This window comes from Embiotoca jacksoni, unplaced genomic scaffold (genome assembly GCF_022577435.1).
Source record: "Embiotoca jacksoni isolate LCO1_2020_lvr unplaced genomic scaffold, fEmbJac1.0.p SCAF_44, whole genome shotgun sequence".
NCBI lineage: Eukaryota > Metazoa > Chordata > Actinopteri > Embiotocidae > Embiotoca > Embiotoca jacksoni.
Window position 1 is genome coordinate 422,610 of NW_027185397.1, and position 19,891 is coordinate 442,500.

The 19,891-nt window shown below is 46.5% G+C and overlaps 2 protein-coding genes across 4 annotated transcripts in view; both read left to right on the forward strand.

Annotated features, from left to right (window-relative positions):
• rasgef1ba (RasGEF domain family, member 1Ba) overlaps positions 1-19,891 on the forward strand; it is a 123,648-nt gene that overhangs the window by 76,296 nt on the left and 27,461 nt on the right. Inside the window, exon 1 of one of the 2 annotated variants that reach the window (XM_069169296.1) lies at positions 15,543-15,900. The exons of the other annotated variant lie outside the window; for it this stretch is intronic. The gene's annotated coding sequence lies outside the window, so the exon portion shown is untranslated. Of the gene's footprint in view, positions 1-15,542; positions 15,901-19,891 lie in introns of those variants that run through there. 2 annotated transcript variants of the gene reach the window in all.
• On the forward strand, positions 4,958-9,988 carry LOC138210248 (uncharacterized). 2 transcript variants are annotated; one of them, XM_069169299.1, is made up of 3 exons: positions 4,958-5,261; positions 7,872-8,525; positions 9,208-9,988. In XM_069169299.1, exons 1-3 carry the CDS (start codon positions 5,225-5,227, stop codon positions 9,684-9,686), a joined length of 1,170 nt encoding a protein of 389 aa, XP_069025400.1. In that variant the 5' UTR covers positions 4,958-5,224; the 3' UTR covers positions 9,687-9,988. The 2 variants fall into 2 exon arrangements, with proteins under 2 accessions (XP_069025400.1, XP_069025401.1); XM_069169300.1 differs by having other exon boundaries at positions 4,958-5,233.

Here is a 19,891-nt window from a genome sequence, read left to right on the forward strand (position 1 = left end):
TTCATAACGTTCACAAACCAATGATGACATCACTGATAGTTGATGACATCACTGATGGTTGATGACATCACTGATGGTTGATGACATCACTGATGGTTGATGCTTAGTTGCACGATCAGGGTTTGATTAGTGGGGTCTTACTACAGTGAGAAGGTGAAAGGTGATCTTGTCTAGTGTTCAGCAATTATTGTAATCTGTTTCAACAATGGAGGTAAATAGAAGAACCATGCAGTCAGTGAGAACTATCTGGAATATGTGGCGTTGTGTTCGAGCAAATTCAACCTGTTTCAACTTTTCTCACCAGACAACTCTGCACTTTATACCCTCCTGAGCCTCAGCTGTACCAAGACCTCATTAAAATGACAGAGGGGAGCGTGTTAGTGTGGTTTTTAATATCAGACCTCTTCTTGGCCACCAGGTCCTGATTTATTCAGAGAATCATTCAGGTGTTGTGTTCACTGACCGACTTGCTGTTTCTGGCAGCTGCGAGCAGGATTAAAAAGGTTGATGCCATCTTCCTGCAGCAGACAAGTTATTGTAAATCTGTTTGAAGGGACGTAAACTCTTAAATTGGTTTTGTTTTTTGAATGATGTGAAAGATGTTACGGGCTCCGAGCTTCCATTACCACAAGTTCACCTTTCAAATGAACTGATATGAACATTCAAGGACCGACTGAAAGAAGGAAGTAAAATGACCACATGAGCAAACATTAACCTGGTGATAGTTTTTGAGAAATCCATGCAAATGTAAAGTGTAAAAAGCTATTTTTGTTCATGCACGTTACCGTCTGAACAGACGTTTGAGGCCTAAAGGCTGCAGCTACTCACTTTCAAAAGAAACACGTTGTTTTGTTTCATGAGTTTCTGTGATCGGCTCGTCCTCACGGCACCAGAACACAGAACACATTGGACCTGGTTCTGTTTCCAGTTGTGAGCAGCAACTAAAGTCAAAGTGAGTAAAACAGGTGAGTTGTTTTATTTCGAAGACCTCAACGACGGAGGATGTTTCTTGTGGTTTACAGTGCATCTTGAATATTTAGACTCTGCAAATACACGATTAAAACAGGGAGTGAAACTCATCGGTGACGACAGTCGCTCCGTCCGACTCCGTTTGAAATCACTCGTATTGTTCGGAGGCCACAAGCCGAAGAACAGATTCCTTGAATTGCTGCCTGCTGTGGAGTCTTTTGTGTCTGCTGTGAAAGTTTGAGAAGGACTGACGTGCTGCCGGTCGTCAGGCGACGGAGGAGCAGCGTCTCCTCAGCGAGACGCCTCAGCTCTGCTCCGACCTCGGCTGACGTCACCGTCGCCTCACGCCGCTGTGCTCGCTGACCTGCTTTTCTGCACTACAAATCACACCGGGAGAAGATCTGCAGCCTGACTCTCCCCTTCAAGGATGGGAGAGCAGACGATGCAGGAGACTGTGTGGGTATTTATTTACTGCAGCATGTATTCATAGCCTGACTCTTTGTTCTGGGTCCACAGACTCTGTTGCAGGTTGTTCGCCTACTAACGTCAAAGAGAATTTAGCAGAAAGATCACAGATCCTCCTGTTTTCCTTGCTTTGTCAGTTGCTTCGGGATCAGCTGTGTAAATATGTAAAAACCCTGGATGTGATTGGCCGTCATGCTGCAGTCTCCAAACGAGTATTCATGAATAAAAATAATAAGCCTGCTCCTGCTGCTGTGATGTAATTTTGACAGAAGTATCAAGCAGCTTTTGACCCCGTGTGAATATTTTGGAGAGGATTTACCATCCTCTGTGTGTGTGTGTGTGTGTGTGTGTGTGTGTGTGTGTGTGTGTGTGTGTGTGTGTGTGTGTGTGTGTGTGTGATGTTCCTCAGCAGGCCAGCGGGGGACAGCCTGGAGGGAAGCGTGAGTAATGAGATGAAGGTCCAGTCAACTGTCTCAGTGTTCCTCTTCCTCTGTAATTACCTAGACTCTGTGTGTGTGTGTGTGTGTGTGTGTGTGTGTGTGTGTGTGTGTGTGTGTGTGTGTGTGTGTGTGTGTGAGCTTTAACATCAGACACTTTCAGACTTGTTGTACAAAATGTCCACAAATCATTTGGAAAGATTCTTGTTGTCCAAACGTTTTGACTCTCAGAGGCTTCAGGGAATAAAGTCCAGAACAGAATGAGGAGCTGGACGTCCTGTTGGTGTGTTCATGTTCTCTACAGCTGGCGAGCTGTGAGGACGAAGAAAACGAAGCCAATGACGTGTTACAAAGCTGTGTGAGCTGCGTTTATTTGATATGACAATACAACAACATTGACTTCCTGGGAAGAGATGGAGAAGAACTCAGAGCGCGTCACACAAGCTGCCTGGTGTTTTTGGTCGACTCTTTCTGTCCGGGTCTTTTTGTATTTCACAAATATGAATACAGACACCAGACAGAAACTCTGCAACATCCAATATGACCAAAACAAAAACAGACTCTCAAAGTAAAACTTCCTCCATCTTTGGTTCCTAACAGGTTCCTGTAAAAGTGGTTGCATGTTTAGTCCGAACAACGGGACTTTCTTCTCTGTTTTTCTGTGGAAGTCTGTAAAAAACCCAGTTTCCTTCTCTTATTTCCTCACAGTGAGATCATTATATTAAAGTGACACCTGTAACCTGACACCCAGAGGAAATGAACATCTTTCAGAATATGTCACCGTACAAAATCAGTTTCATCTTTAAATTGTCATATAAAATTATACGCTGACTGCAAACTCCAAATGTTACAGGAACACTGGACTTAATCTGAAAAGGTTTCATGCTGCCGAGTTGAGATGTGAATGAGAAGATTATAAATTTCAAACACGAGGTCACGAGGTCAGAGAAACACTTCCAACAACCAGCAACTCATTAAACACCACGTCTGAAAAACAGGATGTTAACTGGTGTTTTATTAGATGAAGACAATGTTGAAGAAAGCTTAGTCAGCAGTTTTATCCTGCTGTCAGGCTTTGTGCTAAACCAGCACTAAGCTAGGCTAAATACTGCAGATACCAATGTATTGAACACAGAAATAAAATCATACCTTCTCATCTAAAGACACCAAATAGGAGAATTATCCTGAATGGGTGCACTTTGAAACGCAGTAATTACAAACTGCAGCAAAGTAAGAAGATATCGACAGATGAAATTCAGCTTTAACTGTAATTAACATGTATTCTCTGTTAAGTTTACGATGAAACTAGTTCAACAAAACAGAGACTGAGAGCTCAAAATGCAAACGTGACTTCTGCATCAGGAGAACGGCTCCTTCGAACTGTTGTGTTTGTGGACGAAAGACTGAAGAGGAGCACCAGGAGGGACAGCAGAAATGTTAATGTTCTCCACAGACGTCCAGAGAGGGAAGGAGACGGCCCGTTGACACCTGACAGCCTCCGCAGACGGTGAGTCGCTCTTGTGATTTAAAGCAGAGACCGGTTTGTGATCTCCGGAGTCTCGCTGAGCAGTTAAAAGCATCAATCCAGGTGTGAACGAGGAGACGAGCGCGTACTTTATCTTCTGTGGTTGTCGGGGTCACGTGATCTCCGTGTAGTGACGCATGTATCGATCACCTGCTCGTCTGCAGTTTGTTGTTTTCTTAATGAGGTGTTTCAGCCTGTTTTCATTTTGTCAGTAAAATAAATTAAATAGTTAGAAAAAGGTACATTTCAGAGTGGTTTGGGCCTGAAACATTTCCAGCTGCTGCGTGTCAATGTGCTCTCCGTGTGTTTGATTGCTTCGCTGGATGACGTGAGACTGAGTTGATGCAAAGGTTGAAGCGGGTTAACCCTTTTCGCCCGGAGGCGTCTGACCCCCCGCTGGGTCCACCGCTGTCTCTCTGACACCGAGGAGGTGGCTGAAGCTTTTCATGCAGTGCTGTTGTCTATCTGTCTCAACCCCCCATCCCATAATATGTCAGCCTGACACTCCCGTGTGTAGGTTTCATATGTCATTAATTGAACCTGTTCTTTTAAAGCGATGCCACAGTAAGAGTTTCATAGATCAGATGTCACTGTATTTACACTGAATTCACACCTGAACTGGAGAACTACAGAATCCCCTCTGGTACCAGTGGATCCACATTCATTTAAAGATTAACCAGTGGTACGAGGATTTGTAGATTCAATAACACAGAACTTCATTATTGCGGCGGAGGCTCCGTAACGATCAAATATCTGTGATTTATCAATATAAACATCTATAATTGCCACCGCACATTTATTTTCTGTATTTTTTTTAAAGATGCTTTATTGAATTTATGTTAGAATACAATTGCAATAAGAACAGCAGAATGGAACATAATAAGAACAACTCATTTTAACGCTGGGGGAGATACAGACATACATACAACAATATATAAAGTATATTTATCCACAAATCTTCAATCTCGTGCAGGCTGACAGTTTTAATTGTCTTTTGTTGAAGAGAGGATTGAATTGAGTGGATATATTGTGTGACCTCTTTGTTGAAGGTGATCATTTACATTTATGGATGCGGGATCAGGCCGTCATAATAATACGATTTATCAAATACACGAGTGTTTTCTGGTCATTCAGGAAACCAAACAAGACATTCATACAAAACAAAGTGAATCTTTCATCAATATTTTCAGGAGTGAAGGTAGTTATTATAAAAACTACACTTCACATCAGTCTTTCTTACATTTTTCCTGAATATAATTTTTGTCTGGATGCAATTTATGAATGAATTTAAAAGGCCCTTCTTCCACTTCATCAGTGATGAAGCACTGGTTTGGTGAAAGCCGGGCTTTCTTCAACATCACATTATTTTTCGTGTTCATTTATTTTAATCCGAAGCTGCGTTACGTAACGTGACGTCACGCGCTGCGCCCCGTCGAACCCGGAAGAGCAGAGTGTTGTTGGTGCGTGTTCAATGTTTACGTTGGCTGCAGCGGGTCGGAACATGAATCCTCCGGCGATCAACTCCACGAGCTCCGTGTCAACCACCAAAAGTAAGCCCGCGGGAGCCGCCGGTGGACCGGCGGGCTCCGTTTGTTGAGGTCACCGTCACGCGGTCGGCCATGTAGGTCAGCTGTTAGCCGCTAGCTGTTAGCCGCCGCACACACAGAGCGGACTTCGAGTTCAGGCCGTTTTTCTGCTCTTCCAACAGAAAACAGAACCTTTAATACTTCCTGTTCCGGGTCCTTCCGCACCGACACGAACTCGTCTAACAGTTTGCTGGATTTGTTGTCTGCTAAAGGTGGATTTAAAATGTCAAGAACAACCGAAGATGCTTCCGGTATGGAGCGGACTGAACAGCTGGGAGGGTTAGTCTCAGATCACCGGGAGGGTTAGTCTCGGATCACCGGGAGGGTTAGTCTCAGATCACCGGGAGGGTTAGTCTCGGATCACCGGGAGGGTTAGTCTCAGATCACCGGGAGGGTTAGTCTCGGATCACCGGGAGGGTTAGTCTCAGATCACCGGGAGGACTAGTCTCGGATCACCGGGAGGGTTAGTCTCAGATCACCGGGAGGGTTAGTCTCGGATCACCGGGAGGGTTAGTCTCAGATCACCGGGAGGGTTAGTCTCGGATCACCGGGAGGACTAGTCTCAGATCACCGGGAGGGTTAGTCTCAGATCACCGGGAGGTCTAGTCTCGGATCACCGGGAGGTTTAGTCTCAGATCACCGGGAGGGTTAGTCTCAGATCACAGGGAGGTCTAGTCTCGGATCACCGGGAGGTCTAGTCTCGGATCACCGGGAGGGTTAGTCTCAGATCACCGGGAGGGTTAGTCTCGGATCACCGGGAGGGTTAGTCTCAGATCACCGGGAGGGTTAGTCTCGGATCACCGGGAGGACTAGTCTCGGATCACCGGGAGGGTTAGTCTCAGATCACCGGGAGGTCTAGTCTCGGATCACCGGGAGGGTTAGTCTCAGATCACCGGGAGGGTTAGTCTCAGATCACAGGGAGGTCTAGTCTCGGATCACCGGGAGGTCTAGTCTCAGATCACCGGGAGGGTTAGTCTCGGATCACCGGGAGGGTTAGTCTCGGATCACCGGGAGGGTTAGTCTCGGATCACCGGGAGGGTTAGTCTCGGATCACCGGGAGGGTTAGTCTCGGATCACCGGGAGGGTTAGTCTCGGATCACCGGGAGGGTTAGTCTCGGATCACCGGGAGGGTTAGTCTCGGATCACCGGGAGGACTAGTCTCAGATCACCGGGAGGGTTAGTCTCAGATCACCGGGAGGTCTAGTCTCGGATCACCGGGAGGGTTAGTCTCAGATCACCGGGAGGGTTAGTCTCAGATCACCGGGAGGACTAGTCTCAGATCACCGGGAGGACTAGTCTCGGATCACCGGGAGGTTTAGTCTCAGATCACCGGGAGGTCTAGTCTCGGATCACCGGGAGGTCTAGTCTCGGATCACCGGGAGGGTTAGTCTCGGATCACCGGGAGGGTTAGTCTCGGATCACCGGGAGGGTTAGTCTCAGATCACCGGGAGGGTTAGTCTCGGATCACCGGGAGGGTTAGTCTCGGATCACCGGGAGGGTTAGTCTCAGATCACCGGGAGGGTTAGTCTCGGATCACCGGGAGGGTTAGTCTCGGATCACCGGGAGGACTAGTCTCAGATCACCGGGAGGTCTAGTCTCGGATCACCGGGAGGGTTAGTCTCAGATCACCGGGAGGGTTAGTCTCAGATCACCGGGAGGACTAGTCTCAGATCACCGGGAGGACTAGTCTCGGATCACCGGGAGGTCTAGTCTCGGATCACCGGGAGGGTTAGTCTCGGATCACCGGGAGGTCTAGTCTCAGATCACCGGGAGGGTTAGTCTCGGATCACCGGGAGGTCTAGTCTCGGATCACCGGGAGGGTTAGTCTCGGATCACCGGGAGGACTAGTCTCAGATCACCGGGAGGGTTAGTCTCGGATCACCGGGAGGTCTAGTCTCGGATCACCGGGAGGTCTAGTCTCGGATCACCGGGAGGGTTAGTCTCGGATCACCGGGAGGACTAGTCTCGGATCACCGGGAGGGTTAGTCTCGGATCACCGGGAGGTCTAGTCTCGGATCACCGGGAGGGTTAGTCTCGGATCACGGGGAGGGTTAGTCTCGGATCACCGGGAGGGTTAGTCTTGGATCACCGGGAGGGTTAGTCTCAGATCACGGGGAGGGTTAGTCTTGGATCACCGGGAGGGTTAGTCTCGGATCACGGGGAGGGTTAGTCTCGGATCACCGGGAGGGTTAGTCTCGGATCACCGGGAGGGTTAGTCTTGGATCACCGGGAGGGTTAGTCTCGGATCACGGGGAGGGTTAGTCTCGGATCACCGGGAGGGTTAGTCTCGGATCACGGGGAGGGTTAGTCTCGGATCACCGGGAGGGTTAGTCTCGGATCACCGGGAGGGTTAGTCTCGGATCACGGGGAGGGTTAGTCTCGGATCACCGGGAGGACAAACAGATGAAGAACACTGCAGCTCATCGTCATCATTCACACTGAACGGTGAAGTTAATACACCTGTGGAGCCAATTTAGTTTTTAGATTCAAAATCATGTTCAAGTTGAAATTCATTTTCTTTTCGTTTAGTACGTGGTTGTTTTTTGAAAAGTTCAAGATCAAATCATTTACTTATTTTTTTCGAATTAACGAAACTTTTGGCTCCAAGCGCACCTAAATACAAGTTTTACTTCAAGACATGAAGCCTGCCCTCATGAAGATTTGCATATTTTTGGGGAGTTGTCGTTTAAACTGAATTTCACTTCAGTTTGCAGGGAAACCTCGTGATGGTGTTGATTTTTTATTGTGGCATATTTCTATGATTTTGTCCACACCAAGTAAACCTCAGAATATGTTTGACTGCAACGTTGTGGTGATTTAATAAGATGTAGGACTGAGTGTGGTCATGTGTGAGGCGGAGCGGGACCTTCAGCTGTGTTGTGCGTGCAGGGAAGCGGGAGGCCGAGCGCTCCTTCAACTGGACCGCGGAGGAAACGCAGGTGCTGCTGTGCGCCTGGAGCGACGAGCGCGTGCAGAAGAGTTTGGCAGAAAACGTCCGCAACCGGCACGTCTTCAAGCACCTGTCGGCCCGCATGAGCGAGATGGGTTTCTCCCGGAGCCCCCACCAGTGCCGGCTGCGGGTCAAAACGCTGAAGGCCAACTACGTCAGAGCCAAACTGCAGAGGAGCGTCGACGGCTCGCAGCCGAGCTCCTTCAAGTACTTTGCAGAGATGGACGCGGTGTTGGGTCGAAGGTCAGCGGGGGGAGGGGGGCCCCGCTACGTGTCTCCGGCGGGGATGGCCGAGCGTCACCTGGACTCCATCCCGTCAGATCTGAACTCTGACACAGATGTTGGCGGACACCACGTCGCTCCTTCCCGGACAGGAAGACACCGTCGGAGCTCTCTGGAGGACGCTGCGGCCGCTCAGGTCCGCTCGGAGGTGAAGCTGGAGGACGGAGAGGACGGAGAGGACGGAGAGGACGGAGAGGACGGAGAGGACTCCACGGATCCGTTTGAATTCAGCGACGGAGGATTCTCACAACATCCGACAGGCCGACGCGGTGACGTTTACCTGGAGACCGCCGTCCATCGTGACGTAAACAGTACGTACTCTGATTATTATTCAAATCATTCGAGGTTAAACATCACAGCAACTCGTGTGATAAATGTTGGTCAACACGCGGTCACCACATTTTTGTCTCATCATTTTGATCTCACTAAGCATTTAAAAGTTCATCTTGGCTTTTGTCAGTGACCTAAACATCTGTTTTAGAAACTGTACATGACGGGTCCAGATGTTGTCATACACTCAGTACACCACATGTTTCCTGTAAACAATCACTGCAACTTAAACTGGTGAAATGAAATATGAATGTTGAATAAAATGTAAAAAAAAAATGTGTATTGTAGTGAATAATTAGTGTAGTGGGGAATTCTGTGAAAATGGAGAATAGTATTTATGTATTTGGTAGTAAATAGGACAACAAACTAACAAACAAACATGGTAACGAAGGCCCTGGTTTCACTTATATTAATAATAAATACATAATATTTGTGACATCTTCAAATCACTGCTTTTTCTGAACAACTTCAGTTCACCACCAAAGATGTCGAAAAACAGAAAATATAATAGAAGTAGCTGGAAAGGTGGTTTTTTAAAAAAAAAAAAAATTTAATAAGATAATTATCAAAATAGTTTCTGTCTATTAATTGATGAGTTATTCCAGAGATATTTCTGTTCATTGCTGATGTCTCACCTGTACTGTTTTCTGTCCCGTGTCCCAGGTAAGGTGGACCACGGCCTGAACGCTCCCTCCCTCCATGTCCTCCTCCCTCCTCCACTCACCCACCCCGCTGCCTCTCCTCTCCCGGCCCCCCCGGACCGACCCCCCGACAACTCCCCCGTCCCGGCCCACCTTCATCACCCCGAGTCCTCCTGCCTCGACCCGGCTCTCAAGCACCTGTCGGAGTGCTTCCAGCAGCTGGTGTCGGAGGCCCGGGGCCTGCTGGTGCAGCTGGAGGGTCAGAGGCAGGAGCAGGCCCGCTGGCACCAGGACCTGCTGGCCCAGTGGCTGCAGAGGGAGGAGCGGCGGCAGAGGGAGACGGCCGAGAGGGAGGAGAGGAGGGAGAAGGCTCGCATGGAGCACGAGATCAGAGTCCTGGAGCTCCTCACCGGTCTGACCCGAACTCAGGGCTGTCGATGTGGAGGCAGACAGACGGCATCAGAACCAATGAATCATGCAAAGGACAAAGACAGGAACTAGGATTCTCACTGTGGTGATGTCACAGCTCAGGTGGAAACAGAACAGACACATTCAGGTCAGCCTGGTTTACACTTTAACTCTGAGGGGTTCGGACGGAGATTTTAATTGAACCAAAAACAGGAAAAGTGCATTAAAATGAAAGAATCTCTGGTTCTGTTCACACATCAACGTGTGTTCTGCAGTGGACGGCTCAAACTATCTGTCATCTGTAATTTATTATTATCAATCATCCTACTAAATGCTGTTGTCGTACAAACTTTGACGTGTTGCTAAAGAAATATATTAAATCCTCCCATTTCCCAGCTGCTCTTCTTCTCCTTTATTTCCACTTTGTTGTGAAGCACAACTGGTTTTTAAAAAAGTAAATGAACATGATAATGACTATTTATCTGTCTGAAAGTTTTTAAACCCGATATATTTCGTTTAATAAAAAATGATATTCTCGGTCAATAATTTTTGCAACAGCATTAATGTAGTCGCAGCAGATAAAAACAAATAATGTGATGAGGAAAACTAACCGAGTCCATTAAGAGGCTCTGATCGTCCTCACACAGTAAAAGTTGAAAATCATTCTTAAAACTGGTCGTGTGTGAAAAAAATAAACATTTGAACAACAGAGTTTGTAATTTGCAACCTGAACCGTCAGACCCGACCCGATCACGTCGATTCAGGCTCAGGTTATTGAACTTTTCCGGCGGGTTTTAGAGGGTTGGGTTTAAATCCCAGCTGTGAGGATCAGAGGACGACTGTTGACAGATAACCAGCCGTCGGACGTGCTCAGGAAGCTTCACACAAGAATTACAGTTGAAGTATAAAAGGGAAGTGAGTTTTTCTTGGTCACATCTGTTGGGGGATTTTAGCTGTCAGTGGATTGTAATGGAAAGATTTCATGACTTTTTACATGAATTAAAAAGGAAGATTTTTTTGAACCACTTTTTGTTTCCACTGAAATCAGTTTGTCAGCAGTGAAGCCGGTACGGTATAAAAATCAGCATTACATTGTATTGATTCATGCCGATATTGACACAGTTCAAATCCTAATAATTAAATGAACACCTTTATCACTTCTCTGACTATCGCTTATTTATATAGTTGCTGTAATGTGTAAATGATGTCCAGTGAATTTGACTGGTACCATCGTGGCTTCCTGCTGTCATAAAACCAGGTTATTTATTGCAGTCTGCATCAGATATTTCATTCAAAGTGAAGACACTGAAACATAGGAAATAGATTTAAATCTGTGTGGCAGCTCCTCACACATAGTTTGTCATCATTTGAATAGAGGTGAATACAATGTATTAGAAATAAATTCTTTTTTCGTAATAACTCTGCATGTATGTTTGCATGCAAGACGTCTGGCAGTAAAACAAATCGATGCGTCTGCGTTAGATCTGCATATAACATATAAACTTCAGTTGGAGAAAACACACACTGCATCTGAAGTTGATCTGGAACATCGACGAGCTGCAGAAGTGACATTAAATAATCTGCCGTTCATGAGGAAAGTCTCACGTGTTTGCATCGTGTCGGTGAGCGAGACGCGCTCTGAAACTCCCGACGCAGATCTTCTGAAGCTTCACGTACATACAGCAGAAACATAAAGTCAGTGTTTGTTTGTTTCCCTGCAGAAACTTTTGGTCTCCAGAACATCAGCCTGCATGTCACGCTTCCATAAGAGACCTTTAACACAGTTGTGACACTGAGACGCTCTTCCTGCATCACAGTCATCTGATGTGTTCAGACGGACATCGTGTTAATGCAGCTGTGGATGTAACGCACCTTCTTACAGCTCCATGACGCTCTGATTTGCTGTTAAACATTTGTGATGCTGTGTGCTTCATCAGATGAAAAGCCTTTATTTTGAAAGGACTTTGGCCTTCCTGCAGCGCTCACACTCCCAGGGATCCGCTCAGTAAGATGACTGCACCTCAACAGCAACTACTGTCCAAAAATGATTTAAAACACGACTTTGAGCTTCACCGTAAAACAGGGTGACGTGTTTCCTGATTACAATGAACGCAAACAATTAAACATTTTTAATAAATCGCTTGTCTGCCATCCGGCTGCTCCTGACGCTCCTCAGAGCACCACATGTGGATTAATCCACCACTGAAAGTAGTTCCCAGTAAATGCACCATTTCCTCCTGTTTCACTTATATTTACTCTTTAAAAACAACAACAACAACAACTGGAGCAACATGTTAGTGACCTGTTTTTAAAGCTCAGAGACACAGACTGGATATAAAACTACAGACTGGATATAAAACTACAGACTGGATATAAAACTACAGACTGGATATAAAACTACAGACTGGATATAAAACCACAGACTGGATATAAAACTACAGACTGGATATAAAACCACAGACTGGATATAAAACCACAGACTGGATATAAAACTACAGACTGGATATAAAACCACAGACTGGATATAAAACTACAGACTGGATATAAAACTACAGACCGGATATAAAACTACAGACTGGATATAAAACCACAGACTGGATATAAAACTACAGACTGGATATGAAACTACAGACTGCATATAAAACTACAGACTGGATATAAAACTACAGACTGGATATAAAACTACAGACTGGATGTAAAACTACAGACTGGATATAAAACCACAGACTGGATATAAAACCACAGACTGGATATAAAACTACAGACTGGATATAAAACTACAGACTGGATATAAAAGAGTTCGTAGTTTCAAGTCTGTAAAATGGTTCCGATCCAGAAGTGTCTTCAGCTGCAATACCAGCGAGTGCCACTAGAGGTCGTCTCCAAAAAGCCTCCGGCTCCATAGACTCCCATTCAACTTCTCTCATCAAATCCAAAGTGAATAAAATGTGTCCATCAGTTATCTCGGTGTTGTTAGCTAAAGCCACTCCTTCTTATTAGTTTTCTGGAGGTCCATCTGAAAATAATCCCTCATTCATTAGAAAAGAAGATTCAAGAAGACCTGTTTTTGGGGGCGTGTCTGTTTGATTGACAGGTCTGCGGTGCAGTCAGGTTACAGCTATCGGTGGGCGGGACGTAGTATCGTCAGGTTTCCGATCAGATCGGTCAGATCCACCGCTGGCTCCTCCCCCAGCTCGTCCAAATATGGTCACTTCCTGCTCCAAACCGCTCCGAACTAGCAAAGATGGTGACGGACAGAATCTGAACTGGAGGATTCATAACGTTCACAAACCAACGATGACATCACTGATGGATGATGACATCACTGATGGTTGACGGTTGGACAGAGCTAACAACCATGGACAGTGTAGGACAGTCAGACAGTGGAGAAAGATAAATAATAATAAAATGATCAAAATGGAGCCCACCTCGTCTTCCTCTCGCTCTTCATAATGTGTCACATTTAGAAGAAATGGTTGAGCTGGCAAATTGTTCAGAGAAAAACAACAAAATGAAACGTGTTTCAGAAATGTGTTTCTTGTGGCCCTTTATTGTCGCTGCAGTATATGAGTTAAAAACCTGGCTCATTGTTTGTGTTGTCTGCAGACGTACGTGGTGTTTGTGCTCCGTGATGTCCAACACAGCGACTACAATCCTGATCTGCAGCCATTCAGGCAGGAGAAAAGACAGATTAGTGCATGTACGTAAATCGGCGCTAATCCCAGATTACGTAATACCTCTGGATGTTGATGAGATTTGGGATGATTCGCTGTTATTTTACTATGGCTTATTACAAACGTGGAGACAGTCAGCCAAAGATCTGTCCGACTCCACAGACCTCCAGCGTGGAGTCTCTTTCTAAAATTATTCCATTTTGCAGTGAATTTGTCTTAAAGAAGACACGTCTTAATATTTGCAGATGTTTACAGCTAAAAGGGAAAAGCAAAGGAACTTCTGAACAAATTAAACTCATCTGGTTTATTTAAATATGTCATTTTCTCCAAATATAACAAGAGAAAATAAATGTTTTTGTCTTGTTGACCCTAATTCAGGCTTTCATTGATGCAGAAACGTGTTTTTCACTGACCTTTGTTCGTCAGATAAAAGTGGAATAAATCCATTTTAATAAAAGAATAGTCTCACAATAACTCGGCAGATAAAAAACGGTGGCATTGCCAAGATTCAGGTTTGCCAGAGAACACTGCATCAGAGGATTTAATACAGTTGTCATTTAAATACGATTGTGGTTTGCATGTTTATTTCATTTAATCCGTACACGTTATTTTTTTATTATTAAGAAATCCAATGTATCAGCCTCATTGTGGACGTTCATACGATGCTCGCCAGTGTTTTTCATTCTTCTACAAAAGGCAGCTTCCTTTTATGATGAGGACAAACACGAACTTCAGTGTGGTGGAGGAACCTGCCGGGACCGTCTGTTGTGCCGAGGACGGACAGAGACGCCCAGCGGTCTGCAGCTTTAGTTATTACAGTTATTACATTTGGTATGAAACTTTAACCTGAACAGGACACAGAGATGAGTTATTCTAATTATTGTAGGATTGTTATTGTAGTCTGTGAGAATAGTTGTGCATTGTGGCTCCAGGGCAGACAGACAGTTTCTGAAAATGAATTAACTATTAAACAGATTAAAGACTAGTTTTGTTCTATTCTGACATTTTATTTTAGATGTGGTGTGAACTATTTCAAATTTTTATGAAATGTAATTTCACATAACGTAATCATCTTTGGCCCCATGACTTCCATCCAGTTTATTTTTTGGCCCTTCATAGAAGAGAATTTGGGCACCTCTTATTTCGGGGTTACCAGTATGAAGATAGCAAACAGTCACTTTACAGTTTGTGATATCAGACAGCGACTGACTGTCGGTCGGTCACGTCCGTCCTCCTCTTCGGTCCCGTTCACATCATATTTGTACAGAAACCTGAGCAGAAAGATGTGGGTCGGGCCCAACGGCTGATCACCTAATATCTGTAATCACAGAGTCTGCAGACAGAAAGACTGACGGGTCAGAAGGGTTTTTATTTTCTCTCCTTTCGTTTCACAACTTTTAATAACATGGCCAATTATTAATGTGACACAGTGACCATCTTATCACACAAACATATAATGCAGTCTGAACCCGGCGTTGTGCATCACCACGGTACATGGTGCAGACATTCATGGTCCCCACAGGAGCAAGACTGTGACCTTTGACCCCTTGACTCTTCCTCACCCCCCCTCCCAGGATGAATTATAACAACTTTGCTCTCCTCCATGTTTTGTGCCACTAAGGAAATATGAGCATGATGCTGTCAGCTGAACTCAGACAGAAAACATAATGAACATTACACCCGCCATTATTACCAGGTTAATGTTAGCATGTAGCTCAAAGCAGCCTTCTGAAACACGGCTGAGGCCACAGAACATTTCACATTTCAATAACACATCATGTAGTTTACATTAAAACACATGAAATAAAAAGAGGAGAATGTGATAAAAGAACTCAAAGACCCCACATCCACCCCCCCCCCACACAGGAAACACTAAGATAACATAGCAATATATAATACATAAAATAATAAAATCCTTTTTAATGTGAACTCTGAGAAATCTACCTGAAAGTTTCCTTCAGTTTTTTTTAAACTGTGCTTCCAGATTGATGATCACATGATCAGTCAGTCATTTTATTGTTATTTGATTTGTCTTTTTAAACTTGGATGCTTTCAGAGCTCTTCATCTGATATTCCTGTAAATGAAGAAAACTCAACTGAGGAAGGATGAGATGGTGGAAAACCCGTCAGAGGCTGAGAAGGAGAAATGAAAGCGAGAGAAGGGGAGGATGAAATGGAGGGGGGGGGGGGGGGGGGGGGGTGTGTGCTCGCTCCTCTGATTGGCTGCCGTCTCTCCCTCACAGTCAAGTCATGAGTGCGCTCGCGGCTCCGGAGCTCACACACCAGCTGAAGGCGGCGGCGGAGCGACACGGACGGAGAGCTCATTCATTCACGCGTTTACTTCTCAACAAACTCGCTCCTGTTGCTGCTCGGAAACCCGGAAATACACGTTTTCCAAACACCTTTTGCTCTCCTGCGTTTCCACCTGGATGATGGTGCACTGAGGGAGCAGGCAGGACCGGAGCAGGAGCAGGCAGGACCGGAGCAGGAGCAGGAGCAGGCAGGACCGGAGCGGCTGCTTCGTTTCACCGCCGCGGAACGGAGAAAGTCTCGCTTGCTGGAAGGTTCCGCACATTTTGGGAGGAGATAAATCTTCCGAGGAGAGAATTCCCACCTGATTCCTGCTTGTTGAGGTGAGCTGAGGGGATGTATCCTGGTCATATCTCGTGTTCGATCGTTTTCATTTGTGCGTTGTGTTATTTTGGAGACCGGTGGAGAGTGTCCAAATTGCGCGCAGGTGCGTGAAGAGCGCACTATGTGTCCATCCAGAGAGGAACGAAGCAGCGTTTTTAAATGAACTGAACACATCAGCTGTGAATCTTTACGTTGACTGTAAATGTTAAAACTGCGGTGTGAATTTCTGGTGTTTCTGTTGTACCTTTGCTGCAGAGTGAATGCTGCCTGTGCGCCTTTATTCAGTTAATCTGTCCTTCGGGATCAAAACAAACAAATTAAACCCCAAATTAGCTGGATTTCTGGATTGTAGATGGCTCAGTCTTTGAATTTTTCCTGAGTGAAGCAGGAAATGCACCTCAGTAGAGGAAATGTTTTAAATCGGTGTCAATGGCGGCCTATTTTTAACCCCACTACCTTCTGGCTAAGAGGATTCCCCTCCCAGTCTCTGCTCCCTGAAGACCGTGAGGGATCAGGGAAGTTAATCCTGAAGAACTCCGGTCTCTTCTCGGCTCTCCGTGCTGCTGCTCTGCATGAGAAGCCTACGGTGGGGTTTCATTCATGTGCTGAACAAGTTCAATCCGTTTTGGCACCTCTGGAAACACTGAAGGAGTGATTGGAAACACTGAAGGAGTGATTGGAAACACTGAAGGAGTGATTGGAAACACTGAAGGAGTGATTGGAAACACTGAAGGAGTGATTATTGCTGCTGTGCTGTGGTTCGTTTATACACATGCAGACAGGCAAAAATGGAGAACACTGATCACGGTTTGGGCTGAATATATGAAAAGTGACAGCAGATAAAGGTTAATTGGACACTATTTAAATGTGAGGCATGTTCGGATCTTTAAATTTAACCTGATGTACAAATAAAACAGAATTGTTTTTTTCACCAATTTGGGCAACTTTTGTCCTGCAAAAGTTCAAATTCCTGACAGAGACAAAGTTTCCTGCTGAGTTGCACCTTAAAACTGCAGCTCGTGTTTGAATCGTCCAACCTTCCCTTCACTATGTGGCTGTCGGGACGGATGATGCCAGCTGACGGTCCTGTATGGAGGCTGTGATTTTTACCACTCGCTGTAACAGCTGCAGACATTTCTCCTCCAGTCCAAACACTCCCTCCGGCTGTTCGTGGACGAAGGTGGAAGATGAGAGGCTGCACTTCATCTGCTGAGGTTGGACAGCCACTTTGTTGTGTTTGCAGTGTTTCCTGATCCTAATAATCAGGCTGATAAAGGGTGTGTTGTGCTGCACCCCCCAGAACAAGAAGCAAAAGATCATTCCTAATGTTGTAATACGATCCCCAGATTTGACTGCATCACATCGCTGTTTGATTTGTCTGCGTTGATCCCTCAGTTCTGGTCTCTCGCTGCTGTCAGTCGGTTTTCCTTCGGTCTTCTCTTCCTCTGATAACGTGTCCGTTCGTGACATCAGATCCGTGTTTGGTTCAGAAACTGGATGAACTCTCAGTTTCATTTTCACTTTCTTTAGTTTGAAGCTCAAACGACAGCTTCAAACGCCGCGATGAGCCGTCTTCATTCAGACCACTTCCACCGTTCCTCCTCACCCTCCTCCTCCTCACCCTCCTCCTTACCCTCTTCCTCACCCTCCTCCTCACCCTCCTCCTCCTCACCCTCCTCCTTACCCTCTTCCTCACCCTCCTCCTCACCCTCCTCCTCCTCACCCTCCTCCTTACCCTCTTCCTCACCCTCCTCCTCACCCTCCTCCTTACCCTCCTCCTCACTCTCCTCCTCACCCTCCTCCTCACCTTCCTCCTCACCCTCCTCCTCACCCTCCTCCTTACCCTCCTCCTCACCCTCCTCCTCACCCTCCTCCTCCTCACCCTCCTCTGCTGTCTCTCACCCTCATTTCCTCGAGCCAAGGATGAGTGAGATTCCTCCTGCCGTTCAGTGTTTACACGGGGAGGGGGAGGGGGAGGGGGGAGGAGGAGGGGGAGGGGGAGGAGGAGGGGGAGGAGGGTGATTTACTGGTGATCCCGACGACGTGGTGTCTCTTCTGTGGCTGCACCACATTTACTGCCGCTCTGCTGCACTTTACACCTATTTCATTAAAAAACAATAAAACCATTCCAGCTGTTCTCCTTAACGTTTCATTCCTGTGGGTTCCACTTTGTTCTGCATGTAACGGCTGCAAACGATGTTTTATTCCGTCCCAGATTTCAGACTTCCTCTGGGTTAGGGTTCCTCTGGACTTTTCTCTGGATAAGCAGGTTGAGGTGAAACTGGCCGACCGACGAGCGAGTGTGTGGATCCCAGGGATGATTTCCCGGGTGTTCAGGCTGTTTCTTCGCAGCCTCTGGACCTCTGATGGTTCGTCATGAGGAGCCCCCATCGCTCCTCTGATGGAGCGAGATCAGACTCCATCATCGTCCCGGCGGGGAGCAGCCCCGCCCGGACGTTCAGACAGACGTACCCGTGTTCACGACGGCTCTGCAGCCCGAAGGTGATTTCACACAAACGCCAGAGTTTTGCTGCTAATACGAGGTTTTCCTGCAGAGCCTGCCGCCCCTCCCTGTTTCTCAACGTCCCCGCGGGGCAGACCAGAGGAAATATGTTGCTTTCTCTTTCACCTTTCTGTGAAATTCCTCTCCTCAACTCCTCTTTAATGCTGCTGCACACGATCAGTACGACACAAATGTTTCTTGTTTCTGTTGAGTGGAAAGACTGAAGATTATCTGAGAAGCTCTGGACCATGTGATGATCCATGGAAGTGGGCATGATGTCTGCAAGAGCATGAAAAGGAAGAATATCAAAGTGTGGGTAGAAAAACTCTCCGACCTTCAACCATCTTTAACGTCTTGAGTCATTAGAAATGGACAGAAATCAGGACTTTCTCCAGATGTCTTGGACTCACTGAGGCAGACACTCAACAAGCAACCGAGCTATAAATAAAACCATCCATTCAACCCAAACAGCACCCCCCAACCTCCCTCCTCCCCCACTTTAAACTGTGTGTGTGTGGAGGGGGACGGGGGACGGGGGGGAGGTGTGTGTGTGTGTGTGTGTGTGTGTGTGTGTGTGGGGGGGGGGGGGGTTGCTGTGGCATTTTGTTTGTTTACCTTCAGCTGCTTCACAGCCAGCGGCGCTAAAACCAACAGCAACATGCTGACTGTTTGTGTCGAGACCGACGACCCGACATGTGGTCCCTCCTCCTTCTCCTCCACCTCCTCCTCCACCTCATCCTCCTCTTCCTCTTCCTCCTCCTCCTTCTCCACCTCCTCCACCTCATCCTCCTCTTCCTCCTCCTCCTCCTTCTCCTCCACCTCCTTCTCCACCTCCTCCTCCTCTTCCTCCTCCTCCTCCACCTCCTCCTCCACCTCGTCCTCCTCTTCCACCTCCTCCTCCTCCTCCTCCTCCTCCACCTCCTCCTCCTCCACATCCTCCTCCTCCTCCTCCTCCAGCTCCACTTCCACCACCCACTAAGGCCACTACTACTAATACTATTACTACTACTAACACTATTACTACTTATACTACTACTACTACTGCTAGTACTACTGCTGCTAGTACTACTGCTGCTAGTACTACTGCTGCTAGTACTACTACTGCTAGTACTACTGCTGCTAGTACTACTGCTGCTAGTACTACTACTGCTAGTACTACTGCTGCTAGTACTACTGCTGCTAGTACTACTACTGCTAGTACTACTACTGCTGGTACTACTACTGCTAGTACTACTGCTGCTAGTACTACTGCTGCTAGTACTACTGCTGCTAGTACTACTACTGCTAGTACTACTACTGCTAGTACTACTGCTGCTAGTACTACTGCTGCTAGTACTACTGCTGCTAGTACTACTACTGCTAGTACTACTACTGCTGGTACTACTACTGCTAGTACTACTGCTGCTAGTACTACTACTGCTGGTACTACTGCTGCTAGTACTACTGCTGCTAGTACTACTACTGCTAGTACTACTGCTGCTAGTACT